Source organism: Cyprinus carpio, chromosome A21 (genome assembly GCF_018340385.1).
Source record: "Cyprinus carpio isolate SPL01 chromosome A21, ASM1834038v1, whole genome shotgun sequence".
NCBI classification, from domain to species: Eukaryota; Metazoa; Chordata; class Actinopteri; order Cypriniformes; family Cyprinidae; genus Cyprinus; species Cyprinus carpio.
The window spans coordinates 21,021,513-21,039,063 of record NC_056592.1 but is presented as its reverse complement, the minus strand read 5'-3'; the positions used below and the strand labels follow the sequence as shown (position 1 = coordinate 21,039,063).

At 34.1% G+C, this 17,551-nt stretch overlaps 2 protein-coding genes and 1 long non-coding RNA gene across 3 annotated transcripts; 1 reads left to right on the top strand and 2 right to left on the bottom strand.

Moving 5' to 3' along the window:
• The first annotated feature begins 444 nt into the window (after positions 1-444).
• On the top strand, positions 445-1,068 carry cmc4 (C-x(9)-C motif containing 4 homolog (S. cerevisiae)). Its single transcript, XM_019067572.2, has 2 exons — positions 445-635; positions 744-1,068. The coding sequence occupies exons 1-2, from the start codon at positions 578-580 to the stop codon at positions 884-886; spliced, it is 201 nt and encodes a 66-aa protein (XP_018923117.1). The 5' UTR covers positions 445-577; the 3' UTR covers positions 887-1,068.
• Positions 986-4,486, bottom strand: fundc2 (fun14 domain containing 2). Its single transcript, XM_019067571.2, has 5 exons — positions 4,344-4,486; positions 3,158-3,299; positions 3,000-3,075; positions 2,790-2,918; positions 986-1,858 (listed from the first exon to the last, which is right to left on the bottom strand). Exons 1-5 carry the CDS (start codon positions 4,354-4,356, stop codon positions 1,781-1,783), a joined length of 438 nt encoding a protein of 145 aa, XP_018923116.1. The 5' UTR covers positions 4,357-4,486; the 3' UTR covers positions 986-1,780.
• Positions 4,487-9,142: 4,656 nt separating this feature from the next.
• Positions 9,143-10,494, bottom strand: LOC109061414. The gene is made up of 2 exons (XR_006153096.1): positions 10,185-10,494; positions 9,143-9,701 (listed from the first exon to the last, which is right to left on the bottom strand). It is a non-coding gene; the product is annotated as an uncharacterized LOC109061414 (long non-coding RNA).
• Positions 10,495-17,551: the final 7,057 nt, after the last annotated feature.

Sequence of the window (17,551 nt, the reverse complement as noted above, 5' to 3'; positions counted from 1 at the left end):
TCAAATTCTATTTAGAATTCCATTCTGACATATAAAGTCAAGTCAGTTTTATTTGCATAGCACTTTTTACAATATAGACAGATCTGGGTAAATCACATACATTCATTGCTGATTACAGATTACATGATGAAACTTTTGACTCTCTGTCCTCAGTTTACGACAAACACTATTAGACACTAATGAAATAACCATTTTGAGAATTTAAATTAGGAATTGATTTCAAATTTACAAAAACAAATACAGTTAGTGAAATACTTTAAAATGATACATTCAATCTATGCAACAAATCAGTTCCTAATATATATATATATATATATATATATATATATATATATATATATATATATATATATATTCTTCGCAGTCAAGTCTTAAAAAAGGTCAAACTAAAACGAATGTTGAATTGCAATCTTGATAAAGATTAAAAGAAGAGGCGTTTTCTAACCGGACGACATTTAGAGTTGCACAGTCAGCAGCACGCCGGTGACGTCGCCGTTCACGTGTTTACAAAAAGTGACAGATTTCAGTGGATTTATTCCTCCAAACTGCAGCGCGGCTGTACGTATCTTAAAATAAGATGCCACCGAAAGACCCTTGTCAAAAACAGGCTTGTGCCATACAGAAATGTTTACAAGGTAGCTCTGTGCTCTCAGTGTTATGTTAACCTTGCTTTCCGTGAAGATGGCACGCTGTTTATTAGAAGCGGTTTAACCGGTTTATGACTTTTTATGTATCTTTAACAGCCAACAAATACATCGAAAGGCTTTGTGAGGATGTGATTCAAGCTATGAGGAAGTGTTGTGAAGCCCACGCAGGAGAAAACTCTGTCTGCTGCTCTGGATTTACCAAGCAACACGAATCCACAGACACAAAGACAGTCCTTTAATACAAGACTGTACAGTATGACTGAATATCTGCTGCAAGAGATCAGAGGAAGGAGGCTTTCAGGGACATGTGGAGTACATATTCAACAAAGAGTCTCTTGTAACTTTCATTAAATCAAGCTGTCACTATTTATTCAGCAGTTTAATGAGAATAATATGCATTAAACATCTAGTGTCCATCATAGTGACCTGCTTTTTTTATATGTTCAAAACACAAAGGCATTGTATGCACAGCCATATGAAATACAGATTACAAAATGAAAAAGAAACTGGAATATTCTAGCATGATGTGCTTTGCATTAGCTGTAATTTAGGGGATTTATTACATGTATTTAATCAATATCAAAACAAAGATGAGGCGTTTAAAATAATTGTTTAAAACCTGATTGTCTATTAACTTGGAACATTTCGGATAAAATTACAACTTTTATTGACCCCTTGGTGTTTGAAGTAATGTCCAGATTTCTTACTGTAATAGTTTAAGTTTAAGCATCGCATTTTAAATGCACTTAGCTTAGTCAGGTTAGATATGGGTTTTTAAAGAGCCAATTTCAAATGTGTCAACTATTTACATGTTTAAATAAGTTTACTTTTCAAGTCTCATCAAAAATTGTTTGTGCCAAAATAATAATAGCAAAATGTTCAAATAAACAAAAATGTACAGGGGCCTTAAAGTATAAACTAAAAACAATGCACAATCCACAAACTGAAACCATACATTCTAGCATTGGTATACATTTCCTATATATATATATATATATGAACACATCCTAAGAATCAAATCTTGATGTAGAATAAAGGAGTGCTGAGATAAATACAAGCTGCAGTATCACACAAAAGCTGTAATCTGATGTCAGATGACATCCTCGGAGTATAAGACGTTATAATGAGAGATCCTATGAAGCCAGACCAAGCAGAAATCCACCAGCAAAGCCTCCTGTGAGAACAATGTTTTTCTTGACAAATACTTGCACCTACGTGGAGAGAGAGAACATTTAAATGAATTCAACACAACGGCACGGCCTCTGTTTAAAATCACTGACAATGGGCAACCGCACACTTTTTTTATTCCAGTGATTTCCATTCGTACGGGTCAAAGACGTTACGATGTCCGCATTAAAAGAAATTTACTTTATTTATGTCCATAGAAAGCACATTAAATGTCAGTAAAGTGTCTAATTTTAAGGTTTCAAATAAGTTTTAGGAGAACAAAATGTCAAAATTTGGTTGAAATGTTACATATAAAAAAAACTTATAAAAATAGTTATGTAAAAATTCAAACAACATGCTTATTCTGACTTGTACATATTAAAATATATAAAAGAATAAGGGAGCATATTAAATTTGATTGTGTTTTAAATGGGTAAAAAAAAATCTTACTGACAAATGGGCAAAACCTAGGATAGTGGCACGTTTAAAAAAAGTAAAATTACAACTAATTAGTATTTGGGGTGAAAGTAATTAGTCTTTTGATATGTCATGAATTGATTTTTGTTGTAATTATGCCTGACAAGATTGTTACACTGAATGACATTTTACTGGGTGTCTTCTGTAAATCAGGGGAAAATGTATGATATTTAATTTTTGCTCAGAAAAACAAAAGCAAAACTTTTTAAAATTTGGGGGGGAAACAACAACAATTTAAAGCAGTATTACACTTATTGTTTTATTGCTTAAACCCTTTTTGGTTTTTGACCCACACACAAGTGAATTCAGGAGTTTAACATTTAAATTAGCTGAACTTAAACAGGACAGAAAAGTATAAATAAGCAAATGTACACAGTATGATATGCCATAGTTGTGTTATTCCCTATCTGAGATACAATGAGTGTGTTTTGAGCACATGAGGAAACAGAATATTACAATTACATAAATGCATATACAGATTATAACAGTGTTTCTTACCTCATTCAGTTTCGTTCTCACTTCTTTAGGAGGCTTGTCTGAACTCAGCTTCAGCTGCTTCTTTGCCTTGTTCACGTCCTGCTCGACTCTTTTCCAGTCTATTTTAATGTAGCCTGTGTGATGAGCAATCTGAAAGTGCAGCGGAGATCACAAATAACATACACTCTCAACATACCAGTTATGATAAGCCCTTGGTTTTACAGGGTTTACCTGGAGCAGAAAGAAGCCTCCACCTACAGCTGATGCTGCAAGCTTTCCGACTTTCTGAAACAAGTACCCCGCACACCTGACAGAAACACAAGAGTCAGCTGTTTGGTTACACACCACTCCATGTTTTGATCTGCATCGATGTTCACATAACGACTGACCAGCCGCTCACTCCTCCAATGGCCAGCTGTGTCACAACGGAGTACTTCTCAGCGGCGGGTCCAGAGCTGTTTTGGCCAAACATCTTGTTCCACCAGCGTTGTTTCTTGACATGCTCTGCCAGTTCCATCACATCAAAGGTTTCTGTCAGAACACAGTAATATTCATTTTATAAAACGTGTTTAAATGAATCCTGAGTTACTTAAGGCTTTTTCATACTACGAAAGGGTGACAACTGTTCAGCAAGTAATTATTCATCAAAAGTGATACATCATAATACTGTATATAAGATTCTCCACAATAAAGAAAAGCAAAAGTATTTCACAATTTATTCTTGCCTTTCTTTGTTTTTAAGCACAAATGTTCTTTAAATATTAATATTTAAAAAATATATATATTATTAATTAATTTACTTTATATTATTTATTTTGTCAAAAGTCTATACCAAACCACTTTGCAATGAGTTTTTTTTTTTTTTTTTTAGTTTATTTTAATGAGACATTTTCTTCTGTATATCAGGAAAATCTTTTTTTTTTTTTTACTTTCTGCCTCCAATAAAAATATCAGAATAAATCTCTGTTATGTTGTGTCGTACCTGAAGGCATAGAAGCAAGTTTAAAGTAAGCATAAAGTCTAATTTAATTTACTGTTGGCGGTACAAACACTGGCTGATACAACACAAGGTCAAGGAGAAAAACAAGCTGATTAAAAGCAGTGCTCCATGCAGGTGGGATCATGGACTGTGGATACAGGAGCTCCCCGAGAGAGCAGGCAGCATCTTTACGTGACAACCCCGGCTAATGACGTAACCTTGCAGGATTCCAGGATTCTTATATAATCACATGTTAAGGTGTGTGGCTAATATGACTCATGCCACAAACACTAACTGGTTCTGCATGTCACTCTCTGTGCTCTGCTAGTGTGTGAATAAGCGTGTTAAATGTTCTGTAATTAAGATGATCTCTCTTCATCGTTTATACACGGGGTTTAAATATGATGCATTTTAATGTAAAGCGCGCTGCACAGTGAAGGACGTGTGTTTACATGTGTGTGATCCTAATTCAGCATCTCTGAAGGTGCTTTCGCGATTAGTTTGTTTATTATAACGTCAGACAGAACACTGGGTCATATGCAGCCTTATTTAAATGTGTTTTAAGTGATAGAACACAAGAAAAGCATGGTGCTTACCCTTCTCAGACATTTTCCTGCGTGTTTTCTTTCCGGACGGAAAAGTTCGTGCGCATCCTCTGAGACATGTGACCTTTACAGTGGGCGTGGCTTAGACCGATCGGCGTTTGGCATCAAATACCGCGAGAGCGATTCGAAAGCATAAGGAGCGTCTGCTCTCGCGGTACTTCGACATCACACGCCGATCAGTCTCAGTAATCATTAAATGTTTATTTTGGCCTGTGTGCATGGATGATTTGATGTGGCATAACATTTGGAAGCAACCTCATAAATGTTTAATCACAAATAAAGTCAAATAAATTCATTTCAAACTCATTTATGAATACCACCCCAGTAACTATTTCCTTGTAAACAGATTTAATTGTGATATTGATATACTTACATTTGAAAGGTTTTTTCATTTGTTTTAGAGTTGTCCTAATTTAACCAGTTTTGCTTCAGATGTCTGCTCGTTTGTTAGAGATCATATCATGCCCAGCTTTCAGCTTTGTTTTGAAAATATTTGATTTGTTTATTCACTTGTGACATGTCTTTCCATAAGGAATATTGTTTGATTAATTTGTTACTTTTAATGGCAAGTTTTCTATACATGAATGCAAGTACAGCTATTATAAACCATTATTTATAATTTTGAAATCAGAAGTTCAGCAAAAGGCTACCTAAAATCTATCTATAATCTGATAAACAAGATAGCTGTTAGTGTATTAATTTATGCAAACATTTCCATGTTTTATTTGATTTATTATTAGTAGTATTATTATTGTCTCCACCCCTGGCTACTGTAAAATGTTGAATATGAGTGATTCAATAATATATATTCAATAGTATATATATATACTGGAGTGAGCTATTTATTTGCAACAGATAATGTTGAATTTAGGGCACTACTTTGTTCATTTCTATGATATCCACAAATAATATTTGGCTGTCTTGAAACTCTGAAAGCTATTATTCCATTTAATCATTTGCCTTTCTTCTCATTCAAGTTCTTATGTTTGTCTGTGATTTCATCTAAATGATTGTAATGTTTAATCTGTGAATTATTTGGTAAATCTATACACTTTTATATAGATCCTTCTGTATAGAAACTGTTTTTAACATGGCTGATCTGAAACTTGCATCTTCCATTGCTGAATTAAGTGATTGCTAAAAGTAGACTGAAAGAATATACTGTTGTGTTTGATAAATTAACCAAATGTTCTCATTACAAAGATCTTGTGCTTTGAAACAATTGTGTAGACTAAATATTCATATAACTGTAATGAACGCAGGAGATACGGTTCTGAAAGAGTGAGAAGCAGTGTTACAATACAGAAAAAAAATTAATTCATTACCCTTACTTAATTGAAGAAAGGTTTTAACACACAGTTTAATTTAGTTCATTCAAAATAAATCTGCTTAGTTGTATAAACACAGTTTAGTTGGTTTAGGTCAAACTGATTTGATCTATTAAGTTGAACTTTACTTTATTATATTTGCCAAACAAAACTTTCTTATGTGGGAACAATTTTATTATTATTATTATTATTATTATTATTATTATTATTATTATTAATAATAATAACAATTGACTAATTTGCATAGTCAGGTGATGATGACAATGATGAGTACATCCATAAACTAAATCAATAGGGCAAGGTGAATTTAGGTAAATTGGGCCATTTTTGGTTAAACTTGTGATATACTGTATATAAATGTGTGTGTGTGTGTGTGTGTGTGTGTGTGTGTGTGTGTGTGTGTGTGTGTGTGTGTGTGGGTGGGTGGGTATTGAACAAACCCAAAATTTTGTTTAACAACCCCCCCAAAAGTATTCAAAATTCAAAACAACCGATACAACATTTTGCGTTGACATTAAATTTGATGAACTCTAACATAATATTGATGAAAATTAACTATACAACATATTAAAAATGTGACTATAACACATGCAACAGCAAATAGGCTAACAAAAAAGAAAACTGAAAAAAGAGGAATAAGTAACATTTAATAATATTTTAAAACTAGTCATATTGATTTGTCTAAACGCTGTAAATGAGCTTTAATCGTGACCATATTTAAAGCTTTATACTCTGCATCTCGATTTTGCTGCTGTCATCCTTTTCTCACTCCAGATTCAACTTCATGCCTAGCCTTCCTTTCTGCTTTCTTTTTCTGTTCCTGCGTATCTAATATTTCTGATTGCGCACTCATTTCTGTTTTGTAAAAAGCCAGTCATATAAGTCAATTATAAAACTAGACGAGTAAAGTTTGCAAACGAACTTTGACGTTGGCTTGAAAAAGCCTTCTGTGAAAGTTTAAAGCAGTTGTAATAGCTTGAAGTTTGGAAGTTTAGACAGATAGATTAGATAGATGTAGATATCATGCTGTTAACATGATATAGCACATTGCTAACATGATTTACCTTTTTAAGCATGATTAAGTTGTTGTTAGCATTTTAACACAATTAACATGTTGATAGCATAATAAGCAGGTTGTTAACATGTTGATATTATGTTTCTAGCATGATTAGTGTGTTGTTAACATGTTTTTGGAATGATTAGCATGTCACTAGTATGTTGTTAGCATGATTAGCATGTTGTTAGCATTATAAGCAAGTTGCTTGCATGTTTCTAACATGATTAACAAATTACTAGCATTTTGTCAGCATGTTTCTAGCATGATTGGCATTTAGGTAACATGTTAACATGATTGACATATTGCTAACATGAAGGGAAAAAATCCAGCAAAAACCAAAAGTGCAAAAACCAAATAAAACCAGCTGATTTAGAGGGAGAAACAGCTTAAAACCAGCTAAAAACAGTTAAAACCAGCTGAATCAGATTAAAAAAAACAAACGAACAAAAAAAAAAAAAAAAAAAACAGCTAAACCCAGCTGATTTAGCAAATAGGCAACTAAAATTCAGTTAAAAGCAGCTGAATACAGCTAAAAGACAGCTTAAACTAGCCTAGACTAGCTATCTAGTCTTAGCTGGTTTAAGCTGAAAATAGCTGGTTTAATGGTTGGTCTTTTAGCATGTCTCCCAATTTGTCCAGCTAAGACCAGCCTGACCAGCTTAAAAGTGGCCTGACCAGATAAAAACCATTTTAAAACCAGCCTGGAAGACCAGTCAAAGCATCCCACCAGCTTACACTTCAAGCCCACTTAAAAATGACTGAATGTCAGTTTATTTAATGAATATGATTAGAATCAGTGAAGGTTCGAGCTGAGCCACTTTACCTCACAGCAATATTGGTTTACATTTAGTGAGCAACCTTACAATCCAGAAATGAAAATATGAACATCAAAGGGCATTTTACCTTTCCTGATGAAGGAGTCCTTCTTTGAGGTGTAGCCAATCACAGGGTCATATTGCTTCAGTCAAAATGATTTTATCATCTAAAGAAATAGTGTCCCTTTAATTAAACAACATCGTTATGCTCTGAAAGTGTACACTCATTGAGCACAGTACAATCAAGTTTAAACGGCCCACTTTAGCTGAATTCACCCTACTGGATATAAAAGTATATGTAATAGCTTTGCACTTAATATAATAGTTAAGAGTAAAGTGTTCTATTTTGTTTTGACTGTACACGTTATTTATTTGTTTTCATTATTATTATTTTCTTTCTTTTTATTTATTTTTTTTTTTTAATTTACATATTTGTCACAATCTCACAAACCCCTCGCAGTTCTATTATGATTCTCTTGATGTTTGTGGGGATTCCCTGGTCTACATTCATGTCCACAATTTCACTAATTTTGCATCACGATTCGACTGGTTTACAGGATGTACATTCACCATGTCTATAATAATGTAACCTTGTTCAAACATTTAATCAGCTGTTTATGGATCAGAGACAAAAGGGGGGTTTCAAGCATCAACGCAATAAAAGTCCAATACAGCTTGAAATTGTTTCCCCATAAATTAGAATGTGACCTTTTTAATTTTATTTTCCATGTACAAATGACTGTCATAGATTTTTACTATGATTTACAGAAGCTACCCACTATAATAACATTCATCGTAACGATAGTTCATTTACCAAAAAAATCGTGTCAGGCATATTTAGAACCAGAATAATTTGAAGACATTAATAGACTTTATTTGAGGATCACAGAGCAGCCCCTAAAATAATAATTCATTATCATTTTAAATCTTTACCACTAACCTTCAAACCACCAGGTTTTACCCATTTGTTAGCAAGAAGATTTTTTTATAATTTAAAATACAATCAAATTTTGTATGTTGTTTCATTTTGCACAAATGTATCTGTCACACTGAGTGATGATGGAACATTAGCTATTTCAACTATATTTTGACATTTTATTTACACAAAAGTAACTTGAAACATTAAAGCAGACTTGCTTATATTTAATATGCTTTTTATGTATGTCATCATGTTTGTAAATTTAATTTGAAATGGGACGTCTCATCTTTGACCCTTTATGATCGGGTTTTCAGTTTCCAGAGATGCTTCAATATCAGTCACCCAGTGAGGGGAGGAAACACTTGCTGTTATTAATATTATTTATTTATGAATTTTTAAACAGGCTTGTTCATTTTTAAGCAATGTCTTTTTTTATCAGCTATTACTTTGACAAAACAGTCTAGAACAATTTCCATGTATTCTCAATTTAATCATTTCTTCATTTGCATGTTTGATTTAATTTGTTTACTTTTTTCTTTCAGAGTCTGAAAATGTGTTATTACAAAATAGAAATAAGAAATACTTCTAAAACCATGAGAGGGTTCCTTGAACATTTGTGATAGTGATATTTAAAATCAACATTTGTGTCTATAGAAATGACAGTATAAGACTTGTTTTTGACAAAATTTTATTTTGTTACATGAACTGTGTATTACATCGTGGATTATAAAGCATAATAATTTTACAAAAGCAGTCCTGGCCACCCCATTCATCTTCCAGTGCTTATGAAATGCGTTTAAAAAAAAAAAAAAAAAAAAAAAGAACGAAAGAAAGAAAGAAATAGAAACTCATAGATACAAAATATAATTTCTAGTTTTCTTGAAGAACTTTGGATTGAAGCGTGTGGAATCTTTACTGACCCAGTAATCAGATGTAGCTGCATTTTGATATAAGACAGACCCTACACTGAGTACTGAGTGAGCAAATGACATCAGTGCAATCTTCGATCATATCCAGCACATATACATTTCTCCATTAGATACAAAAAAAAAGTAATAGTAGCAGTGTAGTCGACAGAACATCCTATAATCATGCAATGAATGTAGTTTTAAATAATTAACAGCTATTGAAGTCTCACATATTCTTCTGTGGCTGTTCTCTGGGTTTTTTCTCTTTTTTTCTTTCTCTCTTTTTGACAGAGCTGTTCCGAAAAAGTGAAACTGATGGTGTCTGTTAGGGGGAATACCATGTCCTTATTATACATGCATATTAGGTTATTTCCCAAAAGCATCCACGCTTACTTAAAACAAACTGTACAGAAAAATGTATTCTTCATGGGTCTGTCACAAAATTTGTGACATGGAGAGTTTATGCAGAGGAAACACTGCTTATGATGATTACGTGACTGACTCTTTTCTTTGTTCTTAAACGAACAGTGTCTCTTTTCAGATATGGTTGTGTAGGAAGTTAATCTATCTGTATAGATTTTGAATAAAAATAAAACCCACATTTTTTGAAAGTATAGAAAGTTAAAAAAGATATATTTACCACTTAGTAGTTTGTGTAGCTATAATTAATAGAGTTCTAAAATGCACAAAGGAAAAACAACAATTTGATGACTAGCCCCTAAATTTGAATTTTTCTTCTGATTTGTTTAGTAATTCTGTGAGGATAGTAGTTTAGGCCTTTTAAGTCCATCTAGAAGTAACTTACTTCATCTCAGTGTGCCATCCAGTGTTGCGACGTCTTGTTCCTGCAGCGCTGCACATCTCTGAGCTTCTGAATGCTGTATGTATGTTCAAGCTCTAACAAAGACATTTGTTGGCTCAGAACGCTATACCATACCGATTTCCACTGAACTCCTCACTTGACGTCTCACGCAAACTGTCTATTGCTCCACATCCTTCCTCCTGCTGTAGTCTACATTGAATTCTGAGAATACGGAAAAAGCGACTTCCTTGGTTGCAGAAGAGCTTGACAGCGTGTCGTGTCTGCACATGGCAGAGCTTTGTGCTTGTCTGTGTGTCGGGTGTGCGGGGGGCCAGAGTTTATTTGCCCTCTATAAATTTCCCCTGGGTCTCTCCCTTCACCTGGTTGGGAATTGTGTGTGTGTTAGTCACCTTACAAGGGACGGTCCCTTTTGATCTCAACATTTTAAATAAGCATCTCTGCTCACAGGCAATACCTTGGACAGAGACTCTTAGAAACGCCTAAAGATGAATGGACCTGGGTCCATGCTTTGGTCTTCTTGCAGGAGTTATTAACTTGTCTAAAACTATTTTAGCAAAATGTTGCTATTCTGAAAATAATTCCACCTCATTTTGTTCTTATTTATTGCATCTGGAGTTTGTTGAGTGATTATTTATTTATTTGGATGAATAAACAGACTAATTCAATGACAGACATTCTCTATTTAAATGTAGTAAACTATTTTCATAAGATCCTTTTATCAAAAGAAGATAAGAATTGTATCACATTAAATAAATATTTTTTTTTACAAAAATAATTATGAATAAACAAGCCAACTGAAAAGAAATACAGTCTCTTTTTAAATATTTTCATATAATAGTTTTATCGAAAGAAGACAAGAATTGTATTGTATTTAGTTTAAAAAATGAATGTACAAAAATAACTATGAATAAACACAAACTAACAGAAATGAAAGACATTCTCTTTTTAAATACAATAAACTATTTTTCTATGATCATTTTGTCAAAAGAAGACAAGAACTGTAGCATATTAAATAAAAAATACAAATGTACAAAAATAATTCTGAATAACCAAACTAATTGAAATGAAAGACATTCTGTTTTTAAATACAATAAACTATTTTCATGTGATAGTTATATCGAAAGAAGACAAGAATTGTATCATATTAAATAAATAGTAAATGTACAAAAAAACAACTATGAATAATCAAACTAACTGAAATGAAAGATTCTCTTTTTAAATACAATAAACTATTTTATGTGATCAATTTATCAAAAGAAGACAAGAATTGTAGCATTAAATAAATAAAACAAATGTACAAAAGTAATTATGAAAAAACAAACTAATTGAAATGAAAGACATTCTCTTTTTAAATACAATAAACTTTTCATATGATAGTTTCATCGAAAGAAGACAAGAATTGTATCACATTAAATAAAAAAAAAAAAAAATGTGCAAAAAAAAAATCACAACAATTTTGGTATAAAATTAATTAATATTTCATTGTCAAACTCATTTTTTCTTGCCTTAAATTTTTATTTTCTTGTAACTGGTAACTGAGATAACAGAACAGAGAAAGAACCTGTACTTAAGTTAAAGTCATTATTTTATCTAATGCGTTTGATGATGAAAAGCACTTTCGATGCTGTCTCATACTGAAGGTAAAGGAAAGCATGGGAAACAATTATATCTGGTGTCAAATGTATATGTCTTGTGTGAGACCATTACATCATTCTGTATCTCATCATTCTGCACTTATTTGACCTTCTGTGGGTTCTGCACTGATGCAATCATTCTGATAAAAAAGTCTAACCTTAACCGTCCCCGAAAAGGCTTCTATTTGCATAAACATTTTGGTGAATCATAAAGTTCCTTGCCATCTAAAAGAAGGAGTGTGGCATACAGGAAGTCAAAGCAAAGTTTGTAAGTATGGCGTACAGGAAATCAGTGCAGTGTTCATCACCACCCGAACTTTGAAGGCGGGGCCTTTTTTGTTTATTTGCATGTTGTCTTTGATGTTGCCTGGACAGGCTTCAAGTCAGGTTTATTTTGGTAACGCATTTCACAATACACATAATTTCAATGCAGATTTACAGATAGGATTACTATTTTGTAATACTGTATGCATCATTGTGTCGTCATAGATTTTGGTCATATAGACTAGCTTTCTGTCAGAACGTTATTCCATAATTTTTTAGTCCATTAGTCCCATATAGTGAACCAGAGGCAATCATGGCAAGGAACCAAATAAATAAATAAAAATTAGATAAACAGTGCCTCTCCATTTATACAGGCATCAAATTGCAAACTCTCTGAGTGAGGACTTCTTTTTAAATAACACATTTATATCACAACTGTTAAAAGTATGTTCTATATAGTATGAATGTATGTAATATCCAGACAGACTACATTCATCATGTTGTCATTATGCTTTCTTGTGGCCTCATTGGATAATAAAGTCCATCAGATGTGCACAATCTAAAAAGTAGTTATTAGTATGTCATCCGGGTATATTTCCCCTACTGTTTAATGAATACTAAGAATTCTGATACTGCTCTTCTCACATACTGTTTTTCACCCACTATTCAGTAGGAAAGTACGTGATTTCTAGTGCGGCCAAGAAAAAAGATTTCAGTACGCTGACTTTTGTGAGTAAACAGCTCATCACCATAAACATGACAACCTGTCTATTCATTTCCAGTGCGTTTAAACACTATGTGGATATCACAGTGTATACAGAAATCTACAGTGTCATAAGAGGTCACAGAAAATTTTATTTTAATTTAAATTGTATTTTTATGCGACTGAGAAAAGACTGTCGTAGAACTGAAAGGCATTCTGTGAATCAGAATCAAATTTAATAAGAAAAAGTTTAAATCTAAGTGGTGATATAGAAAATTTTGAAAATCAAGACTCTTGACGGACTTCTTAGATTGTCTTTTCTTTTCTTTAGCATATATGCATCAGTGGTGGTCACTGAGTGTATAGGCTAAATCTTCAGCGAAGCGGTGGGCAACTCTCTCCCCCCAGACTTTCCCAGCTCAGGGGCAGAGTTGTGGTTTCAATGAATCTACAAGAAGAAAGAAAGAAAAAACAGTAACACAGTATTCTCCCCACCCAAGAGAAGCCAATGCCAGTAAACTCAATGCAGGTCATATTTACTGTTGAAATAACTGACCTCCCACAGTTTACAATGTACTCACGTGCTTGCTGATGAATTAACTGTTCATCAAGTAATAAACTCATTACAAATTACAAATATTTTTTTGTTTTGAAATTAATCTAAAGATTATGTGGATTTAAATACACATAACCTTAATGAAAGCATAAGATCAGGTTTTGAAAGATGGAATAGCAGTGTAACAAATGTGATCCGTCTGAGATTTTTTTTCATGTGAAAATTGCACCAAAACGAATAAATGAATAAAATAAATAAATAAAAACTGTAATAGTGTTAAATGCTTGTTTGACATTTATTAAAAACACACTAAAGATCTACAACAAAATAGAGAGAGTGTTAGTGATAACTAAGTAAATATTTAATAAAGTATAAATAAATAACTTCAATACTAATTTGTTGGAAAAGACTTCTTAAAGTGGAACAATTTGGTGAAAAACCATTTACACACTGACCACCAATCGCAACAGCGTTTTTATTTTTTAGCTCAACTGTCATGAACTTGTGGGAATGCACAGGATTGCGGGATGTCATAGGCATATACATCTGCACTGGCTTCAAAAATCGATCAGATGAAGGCATCTCAGGACACAGAAAGAGAAGCTGACATTGGATTCGGAAGTGCTTTGTTTGGATTGCATTCTCTGAAGGCAGCACGTTTCAGCTTTCGGACACAGCCATGGTTTGTCAAGAAAAGATTAAATACGACTGTCAACTGGTTATCTAGAACTGGTTATGCACTTCAGCATATGCAATTTTGGATACCAACATGATTTATCATATCAGACAACAATATGTGGCTCTTTGATGCCACAAACAAAGCCACTTGGAGGCAAGCCTTCAAGGGAACCAGAAAAAGCATAATAGTGTTATCATTTTATGACTCAACCACCTATAGTTAATCAATCTCCAACATGTCTGCCATGAAACAATAGTTTTGGAGTTTACACTGGAAAAAAATACTGTTTTAAGAGAAGTCACTGCTAATTTTGCAACAGGTATGATTCAGTTTAAGGTACGTCTCAATGATTTATATGGTATCTTCAAACAGGGATTGTCACAAAGCAATGTTGTCAAAAATCAATTATGTCAAAGATGTAATGTAATGTGGTTGATTATCAAGGTACACGTGATTCAAATTGATGATACACTTTCTCCATTGGTGGAGCCTCAGACCCTCGTATCTCCCACAATAAGACCATCTCTGGTCAAAACCTCCCTCTCTGTCCTACTGGTGGGACTGCGAAGTTTGGGAAATGAATGGATGGATGGATTTTGATTCTCCATTTCATGACCCCTTTAATGAATAAACAAATTCTATCTTTGACAGTAAACATAAAACTGTCAAACTGAGGCTAATAAAATATTGCAGGTGAAGTCATGAATAATATTATTAGTTAGTGATGGGGCTATAGTAATAATGTCTCAGTTTTGTCCATGATCAGTTTTAGGAAGTTAGAATTAAGCCATATTTTTATTCCATTTATGCAAGTAGAAATTGAATCAGTTTGAGTGGATAGGGCAGGTGACGGTCGTCCGTCGGGCAATATTGGTCGGCTTTAGTTTTTTTTTTATGTGTTCTGCACTGTTGGCTCTAGTGCATAACAGTGGTAGTTGAAACCAGTAGTATATAGATAAGAATAGTCAGGGGAGGATTTAGTTATTTGGGGGCCCCAGGGAAATATATGAATGGGGCCCTATGTATTTGCACACATATACAAATTTAGTTTCCTTTTTTGTTGTGATGCTTGCTGCTTCATAATGGTGCCCCACAGTTGTGTCCAGTTTTTCTACATTTTTTATATACATGTTATAATGGCTTTCTTTCATGTTGTAGACCACAGAATAGCAACTGATTTACAGTTTTCATGAAAACAATATAAATTATAAAATGATAATCCTCACAATTGAGCCTTTTAAACATTTTTTTAAGGAAAGAGAAGTCGGAAGTATAAATTATGATATTATATTAAAACGGGTATGTGTGGGTGGATTTTCGCATTGGTTGGAACAAAAACTGCAGACGGGATTATTGAAAATGCACATTGATTCTCTGCCAACAGGAAGTGCTTTTGGAACGTCAGAAATATAGCGGTTTCCCTGTTAATGACTGTAAACAAAGCAGCGTTGCGCTCATAAAACAGTACTCTACGTCCAGCGTACAGTGAACACAGCTGCAAAGATCATCGGTGCCCCTCTCCCCTCCATCCTGGACATTTTCCTCACACGATGCTCCAGCAAAGCCAGCAGTAACATGTAGGACCCCACCCATCCCTCCCACAGTCTCTTCCAGCTCCTACCATCAGGAAGACAGTATACTGGCACATCAGAGCCCACTCTGCCAGACTGCTCAACAGCTTTTAACCCCAGGCTGTGAGAGCCCTGAACTCAAATCACCCCACCCTCCTCTGAAACCCCACACAAACCCCCTACCTCCTGAAACATGGACCATTTCACCTCCTCCACCCCCCAAACACCCCCCAACCTTACCACATCACAGAAAAACTGTCTGAAACTTTCTGTTTATGTGCAATTCGAAGTGTGCTACACACAGGTGAGTGGGCCTGTACAAACCATCTGTAGTAACACACGCTCCTCTATGCACACTAGGCACTTTTCACACACACTGTGCTGTGTGAACGTGATCCCACAAAAGACTCAGTAATATGTGTGTTTACATGCTCATTCACTACTAATCATCTTGCACTGTTCCCCAGCCAGCTGTTTGACTTATGATGTTTCTCTTTGCACATGTACAGTATTATGCGAAGCATTCGTATAGTTTGTATTTTTTTTAGTTTATGTATAGGTAAACATTTATGTACAGTATATTTATAGTCAAAATCTGTCAGTAGGTTAGTTGTGTATAGGTACAGTATTTATGTGAAGCATTGTATAGCTTGTATTTTTTAGTTTATGTATAGGTAAACTTTTCGGACATCGTTGTGTGTCTGTATTTATGTAGCACCGTGGTCCCGTGAGGCACGACATTTCGTTCCACTGTATGTCCACACATGTAGTGGAATGACAATAAAGCTCAACTTAAACTTTATCAGATAAAATGAAAATGCCATGGAAAGTTTTCTGAAAACAGTCGGTTCCCTTCATTCATTAATATAAAAACTTGAATTAGTGAGAATGAGAAAAGGGTGAAATATATAGCCTACATTGACAAGGACAGTCCACTGATGAGTTACTAGCGTAAGCCTGTGTGCCTGCATTCATACACTCTCCAAAGGCTAATTATACACTTATAAGTTAATATACTTATTTGAGTTATTTTAACTTCAAATTTAAATGAAAATGAAAAAGACAAAAAAAAAAATACAAATAATGATAAGGAAATTATACATTTACACACCTAAGGATTATATCAACCAAACAAGTAACTGCGTATGCGTCCTCTACTTGGGTTCTTATGAATAAGTAAGCAGCATCTAAAACAATAAACATATAATACGCACTGTTGCTCAATATTTAATTACAGCTTCAGATACATGATATTTTCATTTGCTACAAGCAGGATACATGAGAAGTGTGGACACGCAGACGGTTGTCATGGTGATAAACACCGTAAAAAGCAACCGTTTGCGTTTAATGCGCATCTCATAGATGAAAAGGATTTTAGGGGGCCCTTGGCTTTTGGGGGCCCAAGGTGGTTGCCTACCTTTGCCTAATGGGTAAGTCCGCCTCTGAGAATAGTAACGGCCCGAGGACAGATCTTTGAGGAACACCTTGCTTCAAAGAAACAGTAGGGAGCTGAAAGATATACAACTGTCAGAGAGATAGGTGATAAACCAAGGAGGAGCAACGCCTGTGACACCTACATAATGACAAATGCTTTCAAAGGTGAACTGAGGTTTAGTGATATGAGAAAACAGAGAGCCAGAATCACCAGAGTGCAGAAGGTCACTGACTACCTTTACAAGGGCAGTTTCAGTACTGTGGAGTGGAAGGAAGCCAGATTGAAAGGAGTCGAAGAAATGCTTGTGCCGAATAGTTCTGAAGACAACATGTGCCTGTATGTATCCTGAATTTGGATTCATAATTATTCTATTCCTTGAAAACCCCATTTTATCAATATAAATATAAATAAAATAGAATTACTAAATAAAAAATAAAATAAAAGTAAATATTTGACTGAAGTGTTTTTACTACAGTTACCACGAGAGGTCGCTTTTGAAACAATGTG